The sequence below is a fragment of the Dermacentor silvarum genome, chromosome 9, assembly GCF_013339745.2.
Source record: "Dermacentor silvarum isolate Dsil-2018 chromosome 9, BIME_Dsil_1.4, whole genome shotgun sequence".
Classification (NCBI taxonomy): Eukaryota; Metazoa; Arthropoda; class Arachnida; order Ixodida; family Ixodidae; genus Dermacentor; species Dermacentor silvarum.
The window spans coordinates 163569340-163587116 of NC_051162.1; the positions used below are offsets into that span (position 1 = coordinate 163569340).

At 49.5% G+C, this 17777-nt stretch overlaps 1 protein-coding gene across 1 annotated transcript; it reads left to right on the forward strand.

Annotated features, from left to right (window-relative positions):
- Positions 1 to 4158: 4158 nt before the first annotated feature.
- Positions 4159 to 16015, forward strand: LOC119464054 (uncharacterized). The gene is made up of 2 exons (XM_049656132.1): positions 4159 to 4837; positions 15297 to 16015. Exons 1-2 carry the CDS (start codon positions 4175 to 4177, stop codon positions 15744 to 15746), a joined length of 1113 nt encoding a protein of 370 aa, XP_049512089.1. The 5' UTR covers positions 4159 to 4174; the 3' UTR covers positions 15747 to 16015.
- The last annotated feature ends 1762 nt before the right edge of the window (positions 16016 to 17777 follow it).

Here is a 17777-nt window from a genome sequence, read left to right on the forward strand (position 1 = left end):
CGTACAAAATCGCATTCCTTAATAGCCCTTACCATGACACTGGCACTTACAGCAGTAAATATACATCCAGCGAACTTCGGCAGAGGAGAAGCGGTACTCGCTAAAGCGAGCGCGCGCACGCACATCGCCATGCTGCCAACAGCGGAAATTTTCGCATATCTCTGCAACAAACAAATTAGTCAACAGCAAAAAGCCAAAAGTTGACAAAGCCCACTATGCCGTGCTACACGCTACCCCGCGCGATGGCTGCTACAGGCGACGCAACTCCGGCGTATACTAGTGACAAGTTTCCGCGCCATCTATGATTTGCGCTGCAAAGCAGCACGCTCGCCGGGATACAAGTTGGCTGGACACTATAGTTGGACAATATAGCAGGCTGGATAGCGCATCAAGCACCCTCGAGTGAAGCTAGCCTTGTCCAGGAAGTTGGCGCTTCGCGACTCTGCAGCGGCATTTCTTGTGAACGGCAGTTCAGCAATTCTTCTTTTCTTCCCCTAAAATAACTGCGCGTGTGCCGAAAAATACCGAAGCCGGCCGGAGATGTCCTACGAGATGTCCGGCGCCTGTGTTGTGCCCTTTCTTCTGTTCTTGTCTTTTGCGCTGAGCAGTCATGTCAATATTGAATCACCATCTCGCGCAATCCTCCACTTTATCACGGAGATGTCTATTGGGAAGGATATTCCATCGCAACGTCGTCAGCGTCGCTAGAGTGATTGGCGTGCGCTGGAAATGCTGGTGATTAAGAAAATGATTTGCGTAAGAAAAACAAAACTGTCGTATACGGGTTCAGATTATCGTAAATGCTCTTACCGGACATGTAGAGACAGCACCACCTAAAGACGAAAAATCAAGAAGAAAGATTGTTACGGCCGCAATATTATCTGATCGCGCTTACTCCTAATTGCAGCATACGCCGTGCTTCCGGAACAAGCCACCGCACGACAACGCAGTTCCGCTGCCATCACCTGCACCCTGTTCGGCGAGCGGTGAAGCGGCATCCATCACAAACGTGCAGATCAGTGGTTGGAACGCTTTATCAAGAGAGTCGATGCTCCTGTTTATCTTAATCCATGGCGACGGCCGTGCTCGAACGGGAGTGTTCCAGCTTAGCCGTATAATTAAACTGAGGGACTTTTGCGTCCCAAAGGAGACAATATGGCGACGAGAACTTCTACAGTCGAGAGAGGAGGGGGGAGGGGGAGGGAGTTATCTGGATTACCTTCGGTCACGTGGGGTGCTCTTTTGGGCGCACACAGTTCGTTACACGACCGTTCTTGCATTCCACCTGAATCAAAACTCTCACTGCCTTTTTTTTTTTTTGTGTAAGTGTAGCATCAAGAATCACTATCAAATTAATGTAATAAAATGAGGAAGATAAGGAAAACCCCAGCACATATCAAGAAAAATTAGGTTTAAAATCAATTATTTCTAAAAATACTGGCTTTCAAGAGCTCAAGTACTCATTTCTGCTGAGAAAGTATGAAGCAATACCCATTTGATGGCTTCTTTTTGATGTTTATCTAATCGTTTTTTCTAGTTCACATGGTTGAGGGGTGTTTTACCTCAACCCGAAGGCGCCCCACCTCAATAAGTGCTTGGGGCGCCACATGGGAAATCACCGCCAGGGGAGCGGCCCAGACATGATTTTTTTTCCGTGCTCACGAGGGTTTCAAGGGGAATTCTGGGCGCAGGCTCCTTTCCCAAGTGTATCACCCCTGAAGAAAGCCGAACGCCAGGGCGGGGCACGCTTGTACCCATTTGAACCAGTGGGTGCCCGGCGGTGGTGGGAATAACATTCCATTGTTGCGTGGAGATACCGTGTTTAACGCTACTTTCATCTGGGAAGTTATACAAAGACAACGCCTAATATTTATACATTTCACTTACCTGAAGGACCATCGCGCTTTAGAAACCACAGAGGATATTCAAATCATGATAACGATTGTCAAACGCAACATATGTGCAACATTGGTGTCGATTGAACGAAAATAACTTTATTGTGTACTATTACGGTAAAAAAAAATCGTAATGAATAATCAGTTCTCCTATGGAAAATAAGCCTGCCCTCGCATTCATGGCTTGTTGAGATCTTCACGCGGAGCTGTTCACAGACTTCCTCTCATTGATAAACGTCTTCCTCTGCAGCTTGACGAAGGAGGGCTACGGACGTAGTGGCTCCCTTTTCCGACAGACTTGGTGGTCGTACTCGCTGCAGAGGATCTGCTCTTCTAGCGGCGACGTGCTTCATTCGGCCTGTGTTCCTTTTTCGGAAGTTAACCGAAGAGGGGGTTTACTTTCCAAAGCGGCACCTTTGCGCTTGCTCCCGCCCCGACCGCGGCGGACTGGTTGCCTGGATCTTCCAGGGCTCCTTCACCGCTCGGGCATGACGACTGGTGCTGCCAAAGGAAACTCAACGAGAGGTGTCGATGCTTCAGAGCAGTGGCAGCAGAGAAGATGGCCCGTACTCGAAGGAGGAGCTTTCGATGGCTTCTTCCAGTTCATTGTCATTACGTAGTTCATTGTTCATTAAGTGATTGTCATTACTTCTTTGCATGGCAGACTGGACATTCACGTTGAGTTTGGTGGGAGGTGGGCCTGACGCTTTCATCTTCTTTGCAGGAGCCATCGTGGCGAATATGACAGTCGGTTTTGCATTCGCTGTCCTGGCGTTCGATTTAGGGGAACGCTGGTTCTTAGATGCCCTTCTTTGCGTGAGCATGTCAGCGGGAGCCTCTTGCGAATGTGCAGATCAATCGGCGGCAGAAGCCTGCTGTTTCTTGGACGGTTTGTTCTTGGGCGAGGCCGCTTCCTTTTCCTCAGTCTTTTTCTTCCACTTTTTTATGGAGGCTAAGGGTAGAACAAACCCGTGGCCATGGGCCGGCGTCCAAACTGGTTCCTGGCTTGTCCGACGGTCGTTTTACACCTCCGTGGAAACCAGCAAGACAGTCTCCAGTGCTCGGTAGGAATACAAGCCGTGAGGATTGGCAGAAAGGTCGCCTGCAGGAGAAAGAGGCCATAGCTGCATTCTCCGGAGAAGCCGCATTCAGTCTCGGTGCTGATGTCGCGAGGAAGCTTGATCTCTCAGGAAGGAAATGCGGTTGCTTGGTCGTTCAGGGGCTGCAGCTCGGCGTGATGTCGCCACCTTGTCCGGGGGATGGACCGAGAGCTCAGGAGCTGGTTAAGAATACAAAAATGGCTTGTTACCGCTGCCAGCGACGGCACGTCTTATTATGATGATAGTGATGACAGTCATCAATAATGACACGTACCCACTAATGGTGCGGAGCTACTTCAAGAACCTCAAGGGTGGAAATAACTCTAAAGTACTCCACATGGCAAAAAAATGTAAAATCTCTCAAAATAAAATTTGCACAAAAAGATTCTAGAAAACGAAAGTATTTGCTTGGTTAAAAGCTAGTTCACGAACTCCTCCGGCTAAAGATAATTCTAAAGTTCCCTCCAGCCTTGGAAAAAATTTTAGACAGTGGCTAGTTCGACAGGGTCAGGACGCACACCTTCCTTGCTGACTACGTGGCCTAGATAGAAAAGTTCTTCGATACCGAAATCACATTTTTGTGGCTTACATTGCTCAACTGTTTCTGGCAACATTCTTCAAATGTTTTAGAATATACAATGATATCGTCCAAGTACCCTAAGCACATTTGCACTTGAGGCCTATAGGAAGAACTGTGTGTATTAGGCACTGAAATGTAGCTGGTGCGTCGCACACACCGAAGGGAAGAACTTCAAATTAATAAAGGCGCTCGGGAGTCACGAACACACTTTACTCTCGGTCTCTCTCGTTGACTTCTGTTCTTCCAATATCCGCTCCTCAAATACATCGACCAGAAGTCACGTGCGTGAAACAGTCTATCGAAAGAATCGTCGTATACTAGGTAGCGGGTAAACATCATTCTTGATTATCTGGTTGAGTTTGCGGTAGTCAACGCAGAAACAAATGCTGCCACCTTTTGTTTACTTTTTTTGCTAACTGGACTGGACTGGCGGCGACCTTGACTCTTCGATCACTGAATGACGTCAACATCAAGCATCTTTTCTACTTGAGCCGCGCGGCGTAGAGCAGCGAGAACGAAGAAGTGCCATCATCGCGCGCCCCCATGCCTCGCGCTGCTCACAACCGCCCCTGGCTAGATCTCATTTTTATTTGACAAGAATGCAGCCCTTTCGTGAGGACGCCGAGTGGCTCCGCAAAGCAGAGCGTTATGCCGCCGTCTCTCCGCCGACCCAGCCTCTCCACAGCGGATGGAGGCCTCCACTGACGTGGGCCGGACGGCCACACGACTCGCGCTTCCTGGCTGAGGGCCCCTGGCCGGAAGCAGCTGTTGCACCGCATCGCAGCTATCCCGGTTACTACTACGAAGGCAGCGCCGAGCCCGTTTACGAGCAGTCGCTGGAGCCCGAAGCTGCGACGGAGTCCTCGGAGCCCAGAAGTGCGGGATGCCCGAGCTTCGTCCTCGGCGTCGCATTCGCGGGGCTCCTCGTGTGCATCGGTCTTCTCGTCGTCCACAGCTCGCTGTCGCCGTTCGACATCAGCCCGGACATCGAGGAGGATGCCAGGGAGCGGCGGCTGGAAGTGGCACCGAACGCAGTCGGCGAGCGCCTCATTCCGCGGAGGATCGGGCATCCGGACATCGACGAACGCGGCAACGGGAAAACGACGCTACGCAGACGCGCGCAGGTCCGAGTCGCTGGCAGAGCAGCGAACGGAGGCTCAGCTCGACCACCGCTGACGAGTGCGAAGACGAGCCCCGAGACGAAGACACCTACCACCGCGATGACCACCACTCGGGGCGAAGACGACGCACATCCGAGGCGCGTAAGTTGGTTCTCTCTGTACGATGATTCTTGTTATGGGTGTACGAATAGTGATTTCTGAGACCTAATCAAATACGAATCGAATAGTGTCAGAAGCGAATGGAATGAAATAAGGCAGTGGCTATTCTCCCGGCAGCCGGGAGAACTGCTGCAACGAATTTCTGCCGGCACTCACCTCCTATTGGCTCTTGGAAGGTTAGGGTATGTTATGTTAGGTTATGTTATGTTAGGTTAGATTAGGTGAAATTAGGTTATGTGATGTTAGGTTAGGGCGAACCTGCAGGCCGTTTTTCCCCCGGCAGTTTGTCATGTGACTTCCGAGCGCCAATAGGAGGTGAGCGTCGGGAGAAATACTGCCGGGAGAATAGACTCACCCATGAAATAACGGATACTTTTCGAATAGTTTTCGAATAATGAACAGCCGTTTTCCCAATTAGGGGACTGCGAATAGTACTTTTTTGTGACCAATACGAATGGAATAGAATATCGAATGCTTTTCGAATAGGGTTCGAATAATGAAAGGCCCGTTCTTATCAATAATTGAAAACCATCTTCACGTCCTAGTATTTTCACAACGTTAGCAAGTTTTTGTCATCACATTGCACAATATGAAGCGTTGTTAATTGAAATTATAAATGGAGCATTACGATCAACTAAGGAGTTTATTCGTATAGTCTGGACTCATTGATGAATGCGAATGCTAGTGGTTTAGCCGGAAAGGCCTGGCTTCCTGAGATGCGTAGTGTGCGTTACTAGGAAACTTCAGGTGTTTTATGTCTACTATTGCCGCAGGGATAAATTTATTGCTTATATTTGCTGAAATTTTATACTTGATCGCGCATCGCTGGCGATTTCAAGTATGCGAAAAGCATTCAGAAACTATTTGTATTTAGGCATATATAGCGACTATTCGATATATGGTTATTTTTTCTTCGCTGCAGCATTTCTTTTTGGAATTACGTAGGACATGTGTAATCCATAATCACTATCATTATAGGAGACGCTCATTTTCGGACTGGTTGGTTAGAGAAGACGATGTGAATCACGTTGATTGTTGTTTCCTCACGAAGGACTCCTTGCATCAAGAACCGCAACTTCTCCGCGGATATGGAGGGATGTGTAAGCCAAAGCATTTGTTCGACAAACATAGGGACGTTCTCGTTTGGCCTCTAGCTCCGGGACACGAGGGCTTCCTCGGCTTGTTCTTTCCTTCCAGCGCGGTTGAGATTGTAGCCGCCGACAATCTCACCCGGTAATGCGACACGAAGGATAGTTCAGCGAGGCACCACATCGTTCTCCGCCATGATGCGACAGCCATAGTCAAGGATCTCGACGCAGCCTTTACAGCACAGATGGTGCATGAAATCATGAGACTAAGTGGCACTGCACACCGAGAAGCTACTGCGCAGCATCCCCCCCCCCCCCCATAAAAAATAAGCTTAGCCAAGTGCTTAACCCTTCAACGGGCAAGATAAGAAAGACTTGACCTACAGTAGTTTTATTGCTATAGTTCTTCAATTTGCTCAAATACGTACCAATTGAAATATAAGACGGTTTCGCTTAAAAATAAGCAAGATACAGTAGGTAAAGATTATTCTTGACCAGGTGGTGAAAGGTAAATGTACGGTCTAAAACTTGTATCTGGCACTTGCTTTGGCAAGGTCAATATGTGTTCTTGAGATGCACGTTTATGAAGTTAAGAAATAAGAGCTTGGTTAAAAAAAGGAAAAATATTACGCATTGGCGAGAATGTAGCCCAAATGTGCACTAAGAAGATATTGACGAAGCATTCAGGATTTGGGACCAATACATCTGCTGCTGCTCATGCTCGAAATTTTAGTGAATACTACTGTTGAGGAGGTACATTAATGAATATATATTGAAAGGCGCATACCAATGTTTGGATATTTCTATTTTTTCCAGATGCTTTTGTTAGGTCAACAATATATATTGTTGAACTACCAGTTAAAGGGTTGAACAAGACAATTACTGACATGGTCTCTATGTACGTCGCGATGACCCCAAGAACTGGGATGTTGTGCTTCCACACATAACATTCGCTTATGATACTGCGTTTCGGGAAGCCACATGATTCATCCCTTTTCGGTCACTGTACGGACGCGAAGTTACCGCCACGCTGGATGCAGTGCTATTGGCTGGCACATGAATAACTGCTCCCCGGATGCGGACTCCTTCTCTGAACGGACAGAGGAAGCTCGCCAGCTTGTGCGACGGCGTATTCAGCGTAAGCAAAGCTATGGTGCTCCCCCTTACCTTTGCCACCGAGAGGTCGTGTACAGTCCTGGCGATCATGTCTAGGTATGGAGCCCCATGCGTCAACGAACCAACTCCGAAAGACTCCTACGCCACTAGTTTGTCCCCGTACGTAGTTTTGCAACGCCTAAACGGTGTCAACTACACAGTGAGCCCAGTAGACTCTTGACGGCGCTCCCGCCTTAAGACTGTGCTTGAAATCGTGCACGTAATTCTGATGAAGCCGTCTTACTCCCGATGGCTTACCCTTCTGTCAGTGTCATGTTGACTGTACTTATGTGATTCTTTCTGCACCTTAATATTAAATGCGTGCCTATCCAACGAGAAAACCATCCGTCAGTCCGTCCGTCCAACCGTCCGTCCGTATGTCACGTAAGATAATCGCATTCAAGATAAGCACCGAGCGACATTATCTTCGTGCTGACTGTCGCTTCAACACGAATGAAGCGGCAGGAACATAGGGCTCATGGAGCGCAAACGCGGCACTCTGACAGTGTCGGAGATCGCTTTCAAGTTAAGGGCCTGCGCGTCTCTCTTCAACGCTAAGTAAGCGACGAGAACACAGCGCGCCAAGATATGAGCAGTCGACACTCTGTCGGTATCGCGGATCGCTTTCCAGATATGCTCCGCGCGGCCTTTGTCACGGTTCATAATGGCTCGACGCGAATGGATAACGCGCTAAGGAGTGATAACGGCTTATATTGATCGCAACATCATCAGCGTGCCTTGCGCCGCACCCGTTCGCATCGCCGCAGCGCTGTCGTTTATACTGACCGGATAAAGTTTCATAACACTGATAATGACACTGGGCTGCGTGGAGATGAGCAAGTGCAACAATGATTACGCATACCTAGGAAACTCCAATAGGAGTTCCTGCGTGAATGTTTTTATTGCGTTAGCAATCATATGACACTTCAAGCGGATTTCTGCCGTCGGCGTCACCATCGCCGTCGCCGCCGTGAGTCGTCGTCGTCGTCGCGCACCGTATATACGTGCGAGTGAAAGCGCGCGGGGGACGCGCGCTTTCACGGAGAGCGAACGCACGGCGGAGAGCAAACGCCACTTCTTCCGTAGCGATAAAGCCGGGGGGGGGGCGGTATGGGGTGGAGGGGGGGGGGGGTGCGACGCTGTGCTGCGGCACCGAATGCCTAGCTTGCAACCGGGCGCAAGGTGAACTAGCGACTAAATCTCCCACGCGAAAGGAGGAAAGCAGGAAAACAGCGCGGCAGGGAGGGGGGGGGGGGCAGCTTCTACTCTGCCAATAACTGCGCACTTGTACTTTGCGTCGGTGCGGGCTGTCACGCGCACAGTATCTTGAAAGCGACCTCCACACGGCTGTGACCTTTGTATGCGCTGTGCTTTCACCGCTCAGGTTCCGTTGAAGCGATAGACCTCACGAACCTTCACTCGCTGCGGCGTTCGCAATTGCTCACGCCAGCGTTTTGACCGTGGTTGTCTGCGGTCATCGAGTTTGATCTAATCATGTTTGCTTGTGCACGCTGACACCACGCTTGTTAATTCAGTTAGTAAGCGAATGTGTCCAAGTTTATGCAGCCGATAAAAGTACTATCGCTACTCCGTATAGCTCTCTACTAATTTGCTATCGCAACTGATGCTTCGCCTTTCAGGTGATACTGCAACATTTTTTTTTTCATCGCCACTTGTTTATCGTGACCTCACCTAATCGTGTTCTAGCATCAGGATGATGAATATTTACGTGAGGGAATGTGTGTATGTGTGTGTGTGGAAATCGCTCAAACAACGAACGCTTCCTCCCGAAAAAAAAGTACTAAAAATTGCAGCAGCTAGAAATTGCAAGGGGCTCATTGCTTGTGCATTGGGCTTCCATAACGTTAACTGAACCATGTCTTCAAAGCACATAGAATGTTTTAAAAAGTTGCAGCTTGAAAACAAAATAGATATTAGAATGTTTCAACATTGCGTGTGACGTGATACATTATTGCGATAGGCATACTGAGGCTTCAACAGTTTAGCATACCATCATCGTCCACCGCCATCGCCCACCACCATCGAGTGTAGAATCCGACCAATGATGCAGTTCAGAATTTGGCTATTAGTGTGCTCTCCATCATCAAGCATAATTAACACTAGTTATCCTGTCGAATCACGAGCTAGTGCAATAGCGCCGTATGTGAAATGAAAATCAAAACGATTTCCCGGCTTGATCAGACATTGTAGGAGAGCAAAAAACGAAGAGCTGATCACAAAAATAACGACGCGGCGCTCGCTATGGGTGCGCAACCTTGTAGTAGGAAAATTAATTTATCATTCCCGACTTGAGTTATCGGGCGAATATGAGTCCAGTGCGTGCAGATTCCTGAGGCTAAAGTTTTATTTCTAGAAAGATTAAAATAAAACTGTGTTGTGCTACAAGCACGCCGGGGACTTCCAGTCTTACAGTCTAGAGCTGTGTGAGACGATGATACTTGGTGGGCATGGATTACTTACACGCAACGGTCGTGCATCGCAGGCCGCCACTGACGAGTCGTGCAGCCGGCACGTGTACACGCACTGCGTGCGGCCGAGGTCGGAGTTCTTCTACAGCGCCGACCGGCGAGCCTGCGTCCCGGCGGCCGCGGACACGGTGCACGTGTGTAACCGCGGCTCCAACCGGTTTTCCAGCTTTGAGAGCTGCCTCACCAGCTGCGTCAACGGCCACCGCGCATCGGACCGCTGCTACGAAAGCACGCTGTTCTTTCCCTGCGCCCGGTGAGTGGTGGTTCATTGCGCGTACCACGTCTTCTTTGTGCGCGTGCCCGACAACCTTCTAAAGCGAAGCTCTCCTTGCTTGTTGTACGGGCTTTGGCCTACCATCGTTGGCTGTCTCGCCGATTAAACTTGGCCGATCCTGGAGTCTGTAAATCAAATGTGGCATCAGAGCACAGTGTGTGTCCTCCAGTGTTGCGGAGTTGCCACTCCTGTATTGGAATGACTCCGGAATCATTCAAATTTTCGCGAAAGGGAATGAAATTAAGCGCCTCTTGCCCGGAATGGAATGGGCATGGAATTACGTGTTTTCCGAAAATAGGGCGCTTTTTCGTCTACGCGCTGTTATTTGTCAAAATATGCCGAAGAACCAACTAGCCCACGTTCACACATTAGTAAGTCAGAGCCTCGAATTTAACTGTGAAGCAATATTTATAAAATGGCACGGCTGATGACAAGTACGGTACATTTAGAAGCAACGCGCCTACCACAATTTTGTCCTTTGAGTGGCCCCGAACCCCGAACTTTGTCTCGATTCCTCACGTAACCGCGGCTCTATGCCGTTGGTAGCCGTTGTGCGGAACTGCGGCGGCGGCATACTCCCCCCCCCCCTCCCCCCCACCCCCTTACGCCTTGTGATTTTTTTTAGCTCGGCGGCGCCTTCGCCCAGGGCGCCTGCTGTCTCCCCCTCCCCTTCACTTCTTTCTTTTGTGCTTCTGTCGCCATCGGCGACTCGGACGCATATTCGAAAAAGCGCTTCTCTAAGTTGTGATGCGCATGGACGCTGGCGCGAAGCTTGTGTTCTCTGCAAGCTTTCGCATACCACCTTACGTGCCATCTCACCTCGTTCTCCTCCTCCCCCCCCCCCCCCCCGCCAACCCTTTTGCAATACTGTCCCCCCTGTCTAGACAACACACGCCTTTGCCCGAAACTCTGTCGACAAAGGTCTGCAGGCCAGTGCACACAGTCGTACACGATGAACTGCGCGCCCTCTTCCTCCATACAGAGATGGAGAGAATAAACTTTTGAAAGCATTGGTTCGGCAAACAAGCCGAAGCAGGAGAGCCCACGAAACTGCGGCCACGGCGGTGCCTCCCCGAGCCCCGACGCGACAATTCGCGTCGTACAAAACCCAAATTCACTCGGTTCTAGGGTGGGGGCAGGGGGAGGGGTGGTCTGGGTGGCACCGCCGTTGCGCTGGCGCCTGTTGGCGGCTAGAGAAGCCAAATGGTTAATTTAGTAGTTCGCTCATACTTTGAATGCTAGACAATGCTTCGAAGCATCCGCTTCGGCTTTCTGTGCCACCACCGCCACCCTCCATTCCAGCCTTCTATTGCAAATAAAAAACGCTTCCATAACGCACTGCCACACTGGCTCATGCGCCCAGTGGCTCACGCACGCAGTAAGTCCGCCAACATGGCACATTCGAAATACTTTTTTGAAACTACCCGTGAAGAAAACAAACAAGCTACACGCTGCAAGCTTTGCTCCGAAACTATACATGCTGTAGTCGGAGTTTCATATAATTTTATTTGACACCTAAAAGGACAGCACGAACGATTCAAGAGAAAGTACACGCAACAAGATAAAAGTACACGCAAGTACACGCAACAAGAGAAAGGGCTGGCAAGCCAGCCGAAGATGACATCTCCCTTTATCTCTGGGTGCAGCTGTGTGCCTGTTGATCGAAAGACTGATCTTGACGACGCCATAATTTCTCCATGAGCACTACTTTTCTCAGCATAAAAATACGCTATGTCATCATTTTAGCATGAACACATTTAAGCTTAAACCATATTAAAACATCACAAGCCGTTAAAATATGCTGACCATGCAAATACTATAGATAGCAGGAGAATTGTCCCTATGGGAATTAGTAGGGTGGTTGTAGTGTACCAGGTATGTCACCAAGCTACTTTCCCTCGACCTTAGTAACGTGTTTTGCGTATTCTTGCAGTTCTTAATGTGTCTCATGACATCAGCTTTATGGTGTGTTCATCGGTTACTCGATAAAACTATCAATATGTATTTCCTACGCTGAGGAATTACAGGAATGGAATTTAATTGCCTGGCGATTCCCGGAGTTGGAATGGGCATTTTTTTCATTCCTAGGAATTGAAAGCAATGGAATTGCGGCTTGTTCTAATTCCCGGGAATGGAATTGGAATGGAATGGTGGTGCCCATTCCGAAACCCTGGTGTCCGCGCGAAGTTTTTATTATGCATCTTCGATTATGCGTCGCTGACAATCCCGGACTAACCGCGACGATGCTTTTAGCCAATGAGCTTTGTGTAAGCAGCGTCTCGGGTAGTCCTGGGCAGTCCTAGAGGACAAATCTAGGATGCCCAGTGTAATTTCTAATAGGGTCCCTATTGTGCAGGCAATGCAGTCAAAGCCCTGGGTGGGTCTAACCTTATGACGTTATCGCATCGCAGCCTCTCATGTGTAGAATCTGTACCTAGCTGTCATGCCTCTTCGGATTTGGCGTCAGTGCCTTGGCGAGTAGACATATACTAGGGAGATCTCTCGTACATAGAGGTAATGTACTGGCTCTAGAGGAAAAGGTCGGGGAAGAAAGTGGGAAACTAATGATGCCGTCATGTTGCTACCTTTCTTTTTGTAACGCTAAACATAACCAATATATGATGCAATAACAACAAGCCTTTGCACTTACGTATGGAAAATGTGTAAATTTTATTCCGTATGTTATTGAAAAACATCCGATGGCTATTTAAAAAATTTGTATGCAAAATTTAGAGTGCGCGAAAGAGTGCGTTTGAAGGCGCCTGAACTTGATGGCGTCTCCATACCGAGAGAGGCTCGGGATTGCGCTGACTGCGTGTCTCGTGTGAATCGTATCTGATCGTCTGCACTATTTGGGCCTGCCCAGCGTAGTAACATGGCGGCACCCTTGCGTTTACCGATTTTATTGCATGGGCGCTTTTGGTGCGTTTTGCCTCTAGAGTTTGTTGTATCTCTATGCTCTAGTATACTTGAGGTGATTCGAGGGATAGCGCGAAGAACGCCATATATAACCTTTGAGTAGAAATGTTCGTAGAGGGAGGGCTCGGGTAGTATGGTTGCTTTGGTCGTGACGAATGGTGTTACTACGGTTCTTTGTGATCCTATATACGACATTAACCTCAAGCGTTAGCTGCTATTGGTTGCCGTTTCCAAGTTGTGTAGGCACTGTAAAGATAATCGTAACGCTTGGTACTCCTTTGTATAGAAGCACTCCTGCTTACAATTTTACCTGCGTCTCGAGACGAATAGCTTCTCGGGATCGAGAGTGTGATTGAAGTCGCCGAGAAGCTTCACGTCCTATGATTCCCGCAATGCGTGGGATCCCCCTAATTTTACTTGACTTCTTTTACAAGTGAGCAGCAGCGCGATACAGACCTGTCCCGTCGTGGTGGTTTAGTGGCTTAGGCATCATGCTGCTCAGAACGAGGACGGTTTCGGCTAAAGGCAGCGATGCGCGCACTATGATATGGGGAGAAAACAAGAACGCTCGGGTACACTAATATATTTGACGAAAAAAACTAAAGACTCTGTCCCCTCCGCAGAGGCTTTCAAGATACAGCAGCTCGGGCGGGCGCGCGCGGCGTAGAACACGCATCCGCCCTCCTTCCCGACCTTCCCGATGCCTTGCGGCCCCGGCGGGCCTGGATTAGAACGCCCCTCCCACTAGAGCACTGCACGGGCCGATTTTTGCGGCCCGGGCCGTTTTTACATTAGGCGGCCCGCCCGAGCCCGATCAAAACCTTTATGGCGAGACCCGGGCCCGGCCCGGGCCCGGAAATAATCTACGTTACCCGCCCGGCCCGCCACCCCTTTACCTTAAGCCCGAGCCCGGCCCGAACCCGGCTCGAAACCGGCCCGAACCCGGCCCGAGACCGAAAAATACATGTTTTTCAGAGTTGAAAAGCCCGAGAATAACTCGCAGAAAGCCCGAGCCCGGCCCGGGCCCGCGTCAAAAAACCCGAGCCCGGCCTGGGCCCGGGTCAAAAAGCACAAGCCGTGCCCGAGCCCGGCCCGAGCCCGTGAAAAACCTGCTCTACCCGGCCCGGCCCGGCCCGTGGGCCGGGCCGGGCCCGGGCTTTCGGGTAAGCCCGAGCCCTTGCAGTGCTCTACTTCCCACCCTCGACCTCCCCTCCCTACCCGACCTCCGGAGCATTGCACGCGACTGGAATACGGCGCGCTTCCCTCCCTTGCGTGCGCGAGATTTAGCCGCGCGCGATCGCCGGCGCACCCTCGTACGCCTTCACTCGCACATACAGCATACAATAACCTCGGGGCGACGGCAGCTCCGACGGCAACACCGACGGCAGAAATGTGCCTGGAGTGTCCATTTAATTGCTATCGCAATAAAAAGAAATGCTACGTACTAACGGTGAGAGCCTTATTCCGCTAGTACCAACATTCGAAATGTGCACGCGCGCTTATTTCATAGCTATGTTAATGCATGGAACGTTCATGTGCTACACAGTACACTTCTACTAGCAACTTCACACGAATCACGGCAGAAATGCACAAAACACTAACGAATATACTTGTAAAGAGCGACGTTACAGACCATGCCGGCGCCATTTGCAGAATAGATAACTAGATGTTTGAAGCCGAGAGCAGCTTCCGCCCCTATTCACTCCATTCTCTCGTAATCCCGCGTTCTGATTAGCTTGCGACAAGCGATGCTTTTTTCGGTCTCGGACCAATCGGTGCGACGAGGGCTTTTCTGCCGTCGCGCGACCTAGACCATCGCCGACTAGAAATTTTCAGGTGTTAGTGGGGCATAAGAGCGCCCAGGCGTCTCGGAAAGCTGTCGTGATGATGAGCGTCTCTAGCGCCGTTGCAGGAACCGCGTCTCTTTGGTGCCCGAGACGAGACCGAAGAAAAACTGCCGGCGTTTGAAGCTTCAAGTTTACGGTCCGTTAACGGTGTGACATGCACAACGTCACACAGCAGGGGAGCACTATTGTTTGTGCGCAGCACGCTCATACCTGCTGCGGAAGGTAGAACACTGCCATGGGTCCGCTCCAAAGCCGATTGAGCAGATGGTGAAAGTGCATGCAATTGACTTCGGCGCTGTTGCAGCCTGCACTGCGCGTGTGTGGCGTTTGTGAAAACCTTGGCCACTCGTGGGTCGGGCGCGCTTACACCGTCGATACCGAGACAGCTGGATGTTGTCCGTATAGCTAATAGAGCAAGGCAAAACCGAAAGATAATGGAATTCTAGCGATATTCTTTAGAGAGATCAGTATGCACCATGTAAGTATAACTTTCCGTCATAATGTGCTTACGCTTGCACATGTATTTATGTATACGTATATGGTTATAACGCTTGCACTACTAAAACACGTGATTTAAGGTAACAAACATTTGCTGCCTAAATAAAGCACTGCTACTGACTGGTATTATATACGCCTCATCCTTCCACCCCCTTTTTTCATTTCACGCAGCCAAGACTTGGTGGACGTGCCGTGGTACTTCGACGGAAAGAAGTGCGTAGCATGGACGTTCCCGCAGGGCACCTGCTTGTCTGTGGCCCGCCGGGGCGTGTTCCGCAGCTCCGGAGAGTGTCGCCGGCGCTGCGTGCTCCGCACGGAGCCGGAGTGCGCCGAGATACCACCAGCAGGGACGTGCTCGCCTCGCCAGCTGAGGCACCCTTATTTTGCCGACATGGAGGCACGCGGTGGCGCTCGCTGCGTCAACGCCTCCCGGCGGACGCTCCAGTCGCGCCGATGCCTCATCGGCTCCAACCAGTTCGCTACGCTCGCCGCCTGTCACAGAGCTTGTGGCGGGAATTAGTAGATTCCATATTGCACTCGGTGACGAGGAAATCCTACAGTATGAGTGAGGATGTAGGCTTGCCTGAGAAAGAGTGGAATGGCTTGGTGTGTTTAAGTTGATTGATAATGAATAACGCATGTAATGTTCTTTGTGTGTTTGTGCCTCACTTTGTCCCATTGTCGTGTATTGCAACTGATTCATCAGACAGAGGCAGGACAAACGGGCTTTCAGCGTTCCTTGCTCCTTGGAACCCGAAGACAGAGATGCTGGGAAAGTACGTAATACGTCGTGAGCTGATGTAGAGCAGGATTCGTCGATTTTAGAAATGCCGTTCAAACACCACGAAGTTCTTTCGCTTATTGCAAAAGCGAATTTATCACTTTTGCTCGATTCAAACTTCCAATGCATTTCGGTTAAGAAATAACGTAGTTGGTGCTGCCCACACAATTCTCGTACCGTATCCTAGGATGCACTTGATCTTAGTCGTAGGATTGCACGACTCCCGCTTAGTTAAAGATACCGAGACCAGGTTGAGCGGCTCCTGGGGAGTGATTTTATATAGGATTTTGATCCTGTTATACGAAGAAGTCATGTTACCTCGCAAGGGAATCGTGGCACTTTATTAGTTTGATTTCCTGTTAGAAAAAGAAATAAGTGGGGACACGGTGGTCGGTAGACGCAGGGCGTCACAACAATGATACGTCGGCTACTATTACAAGCATTTTAGTGTGGCGTTGTTAGATTGATGGAAAGTAGCAGCGAATATTTGCCTAAATAAAGGAAACAACGTAATTTTTTAGCCCTGAAAGGAATTTGAACTTTCGCATCATTGTCGCTTACGTAACCATGCCAAGAGGCTTTTAGCCCAAATTCTATAGTTTTACTTTTACAACAAAAATAACATGCATCTGAAACAGCATGGCTTCATGTTGCTTCAGACGGCATCTGAAGACTGCGTGAAGTAATGGCGTCTGAGCAACGCTCTCACTCATACTGACATAGCTTGTTTGCTGTACTCAGTAACTGTATTGCAGAAAACGAGGATTCACGTCCACCAACCGAGATACGAAATGTACGACAAATAATTTCTTTCTTTTACTTTGCGTTTCTCGTTTTCAAATAATAATTTTCTTGAGCTCCGCCCTGCCACCCGATTCTTGGCCTATACCCCTTAGAGGGCACAAGACATGACAAGTTCATCATCATCATTGTCGTCGTGTGCGAAAGAACTGAACAGCCACACGTCATACCTGGAAGAAAGCGGTTATTTCTCTGATATGATGTTCCAGTTGAGCCTGCACCTATCAACGCAAGACGTATTCCTGAGGCTAAAAGAAGATATTAACCAGCTTCCGTCAGACAGCAAGAGAGCCGTCCTCGCCTTAGATGTAAAAGGGGCATTTGGCGACGCAGATCACTGCATATTCCTCCTGCATCTGAGACGCTTCAATAGACCGATCCCACCAGCCAGTTTCACGACGCCACCGCTGGCGTGGTGCATGCTGGTACTTGTAGTCATCCGGCCGCTCCAGCCGCCCGGAGTGCCTGTGCGTTCTGTATCCGAACGATTTTTGGCAATTTTTATGGTTCGTGTAGAGCCATCGTGCGATGGGAGGATTGACCTGCTGCGTTCCTGGCTGGTACAACAACCACACAAGGGACAATGGCTTCGGATTCTATGTGTTTCCTTAAGAGCGAAGGCTTCGAGAGACGTGCATCCAACGGATTAATAGGTGGTACAGGTAATACACAGCGTGAGAATACGGGGACGAATAGCGGCCGCATTTCGATCGGGGAAAAATGCGAAAACACCCCTGTACTCAAATTTCCCGGAATTTATAGATTATTTGTCGATTATCGATTAGCTATTGATTGGCTATCGCAAGGTATTGGCCACGTATTTGGGCTAGGCCAAGAACTACCAAGTCATCCCCAGCATTTCCCGGAATTTATTGATTATTGATCGATTAGCTATTGATTGGCTATCGGAAGTTATTGACCACGTATTTGGGATAGGCTAAGCACTACCAAGTCGTCCCCAGGATTTTCTGGAATTTATTGATTATTGGTCAATTATCGATTAGCTATTGATTGGCTATCGCAAGGTATTAGTAACGTATTTGGGCTAGGCTAAGCACTACCAAGTCATG

What these genes read in the sequence shown, in the direction of transcription:
- LOC119464054 (XM_049656132.1), top strand. Translation starts at nt 4,175, where the DNA reads ATGCAGCCCTTTCGTGAGGACGCCGAGTGGCTCCGCAAAGCAGAGCGT. An exon ending in ACGACGCACATCCGAGGCGC is followed by an intron (nt 4,838 to 15,296) that starts GTAAGTTGGTTC and finishes CATTTCACGCAG; the next exon opens with CCAAGACTTGGTGGACGTGC.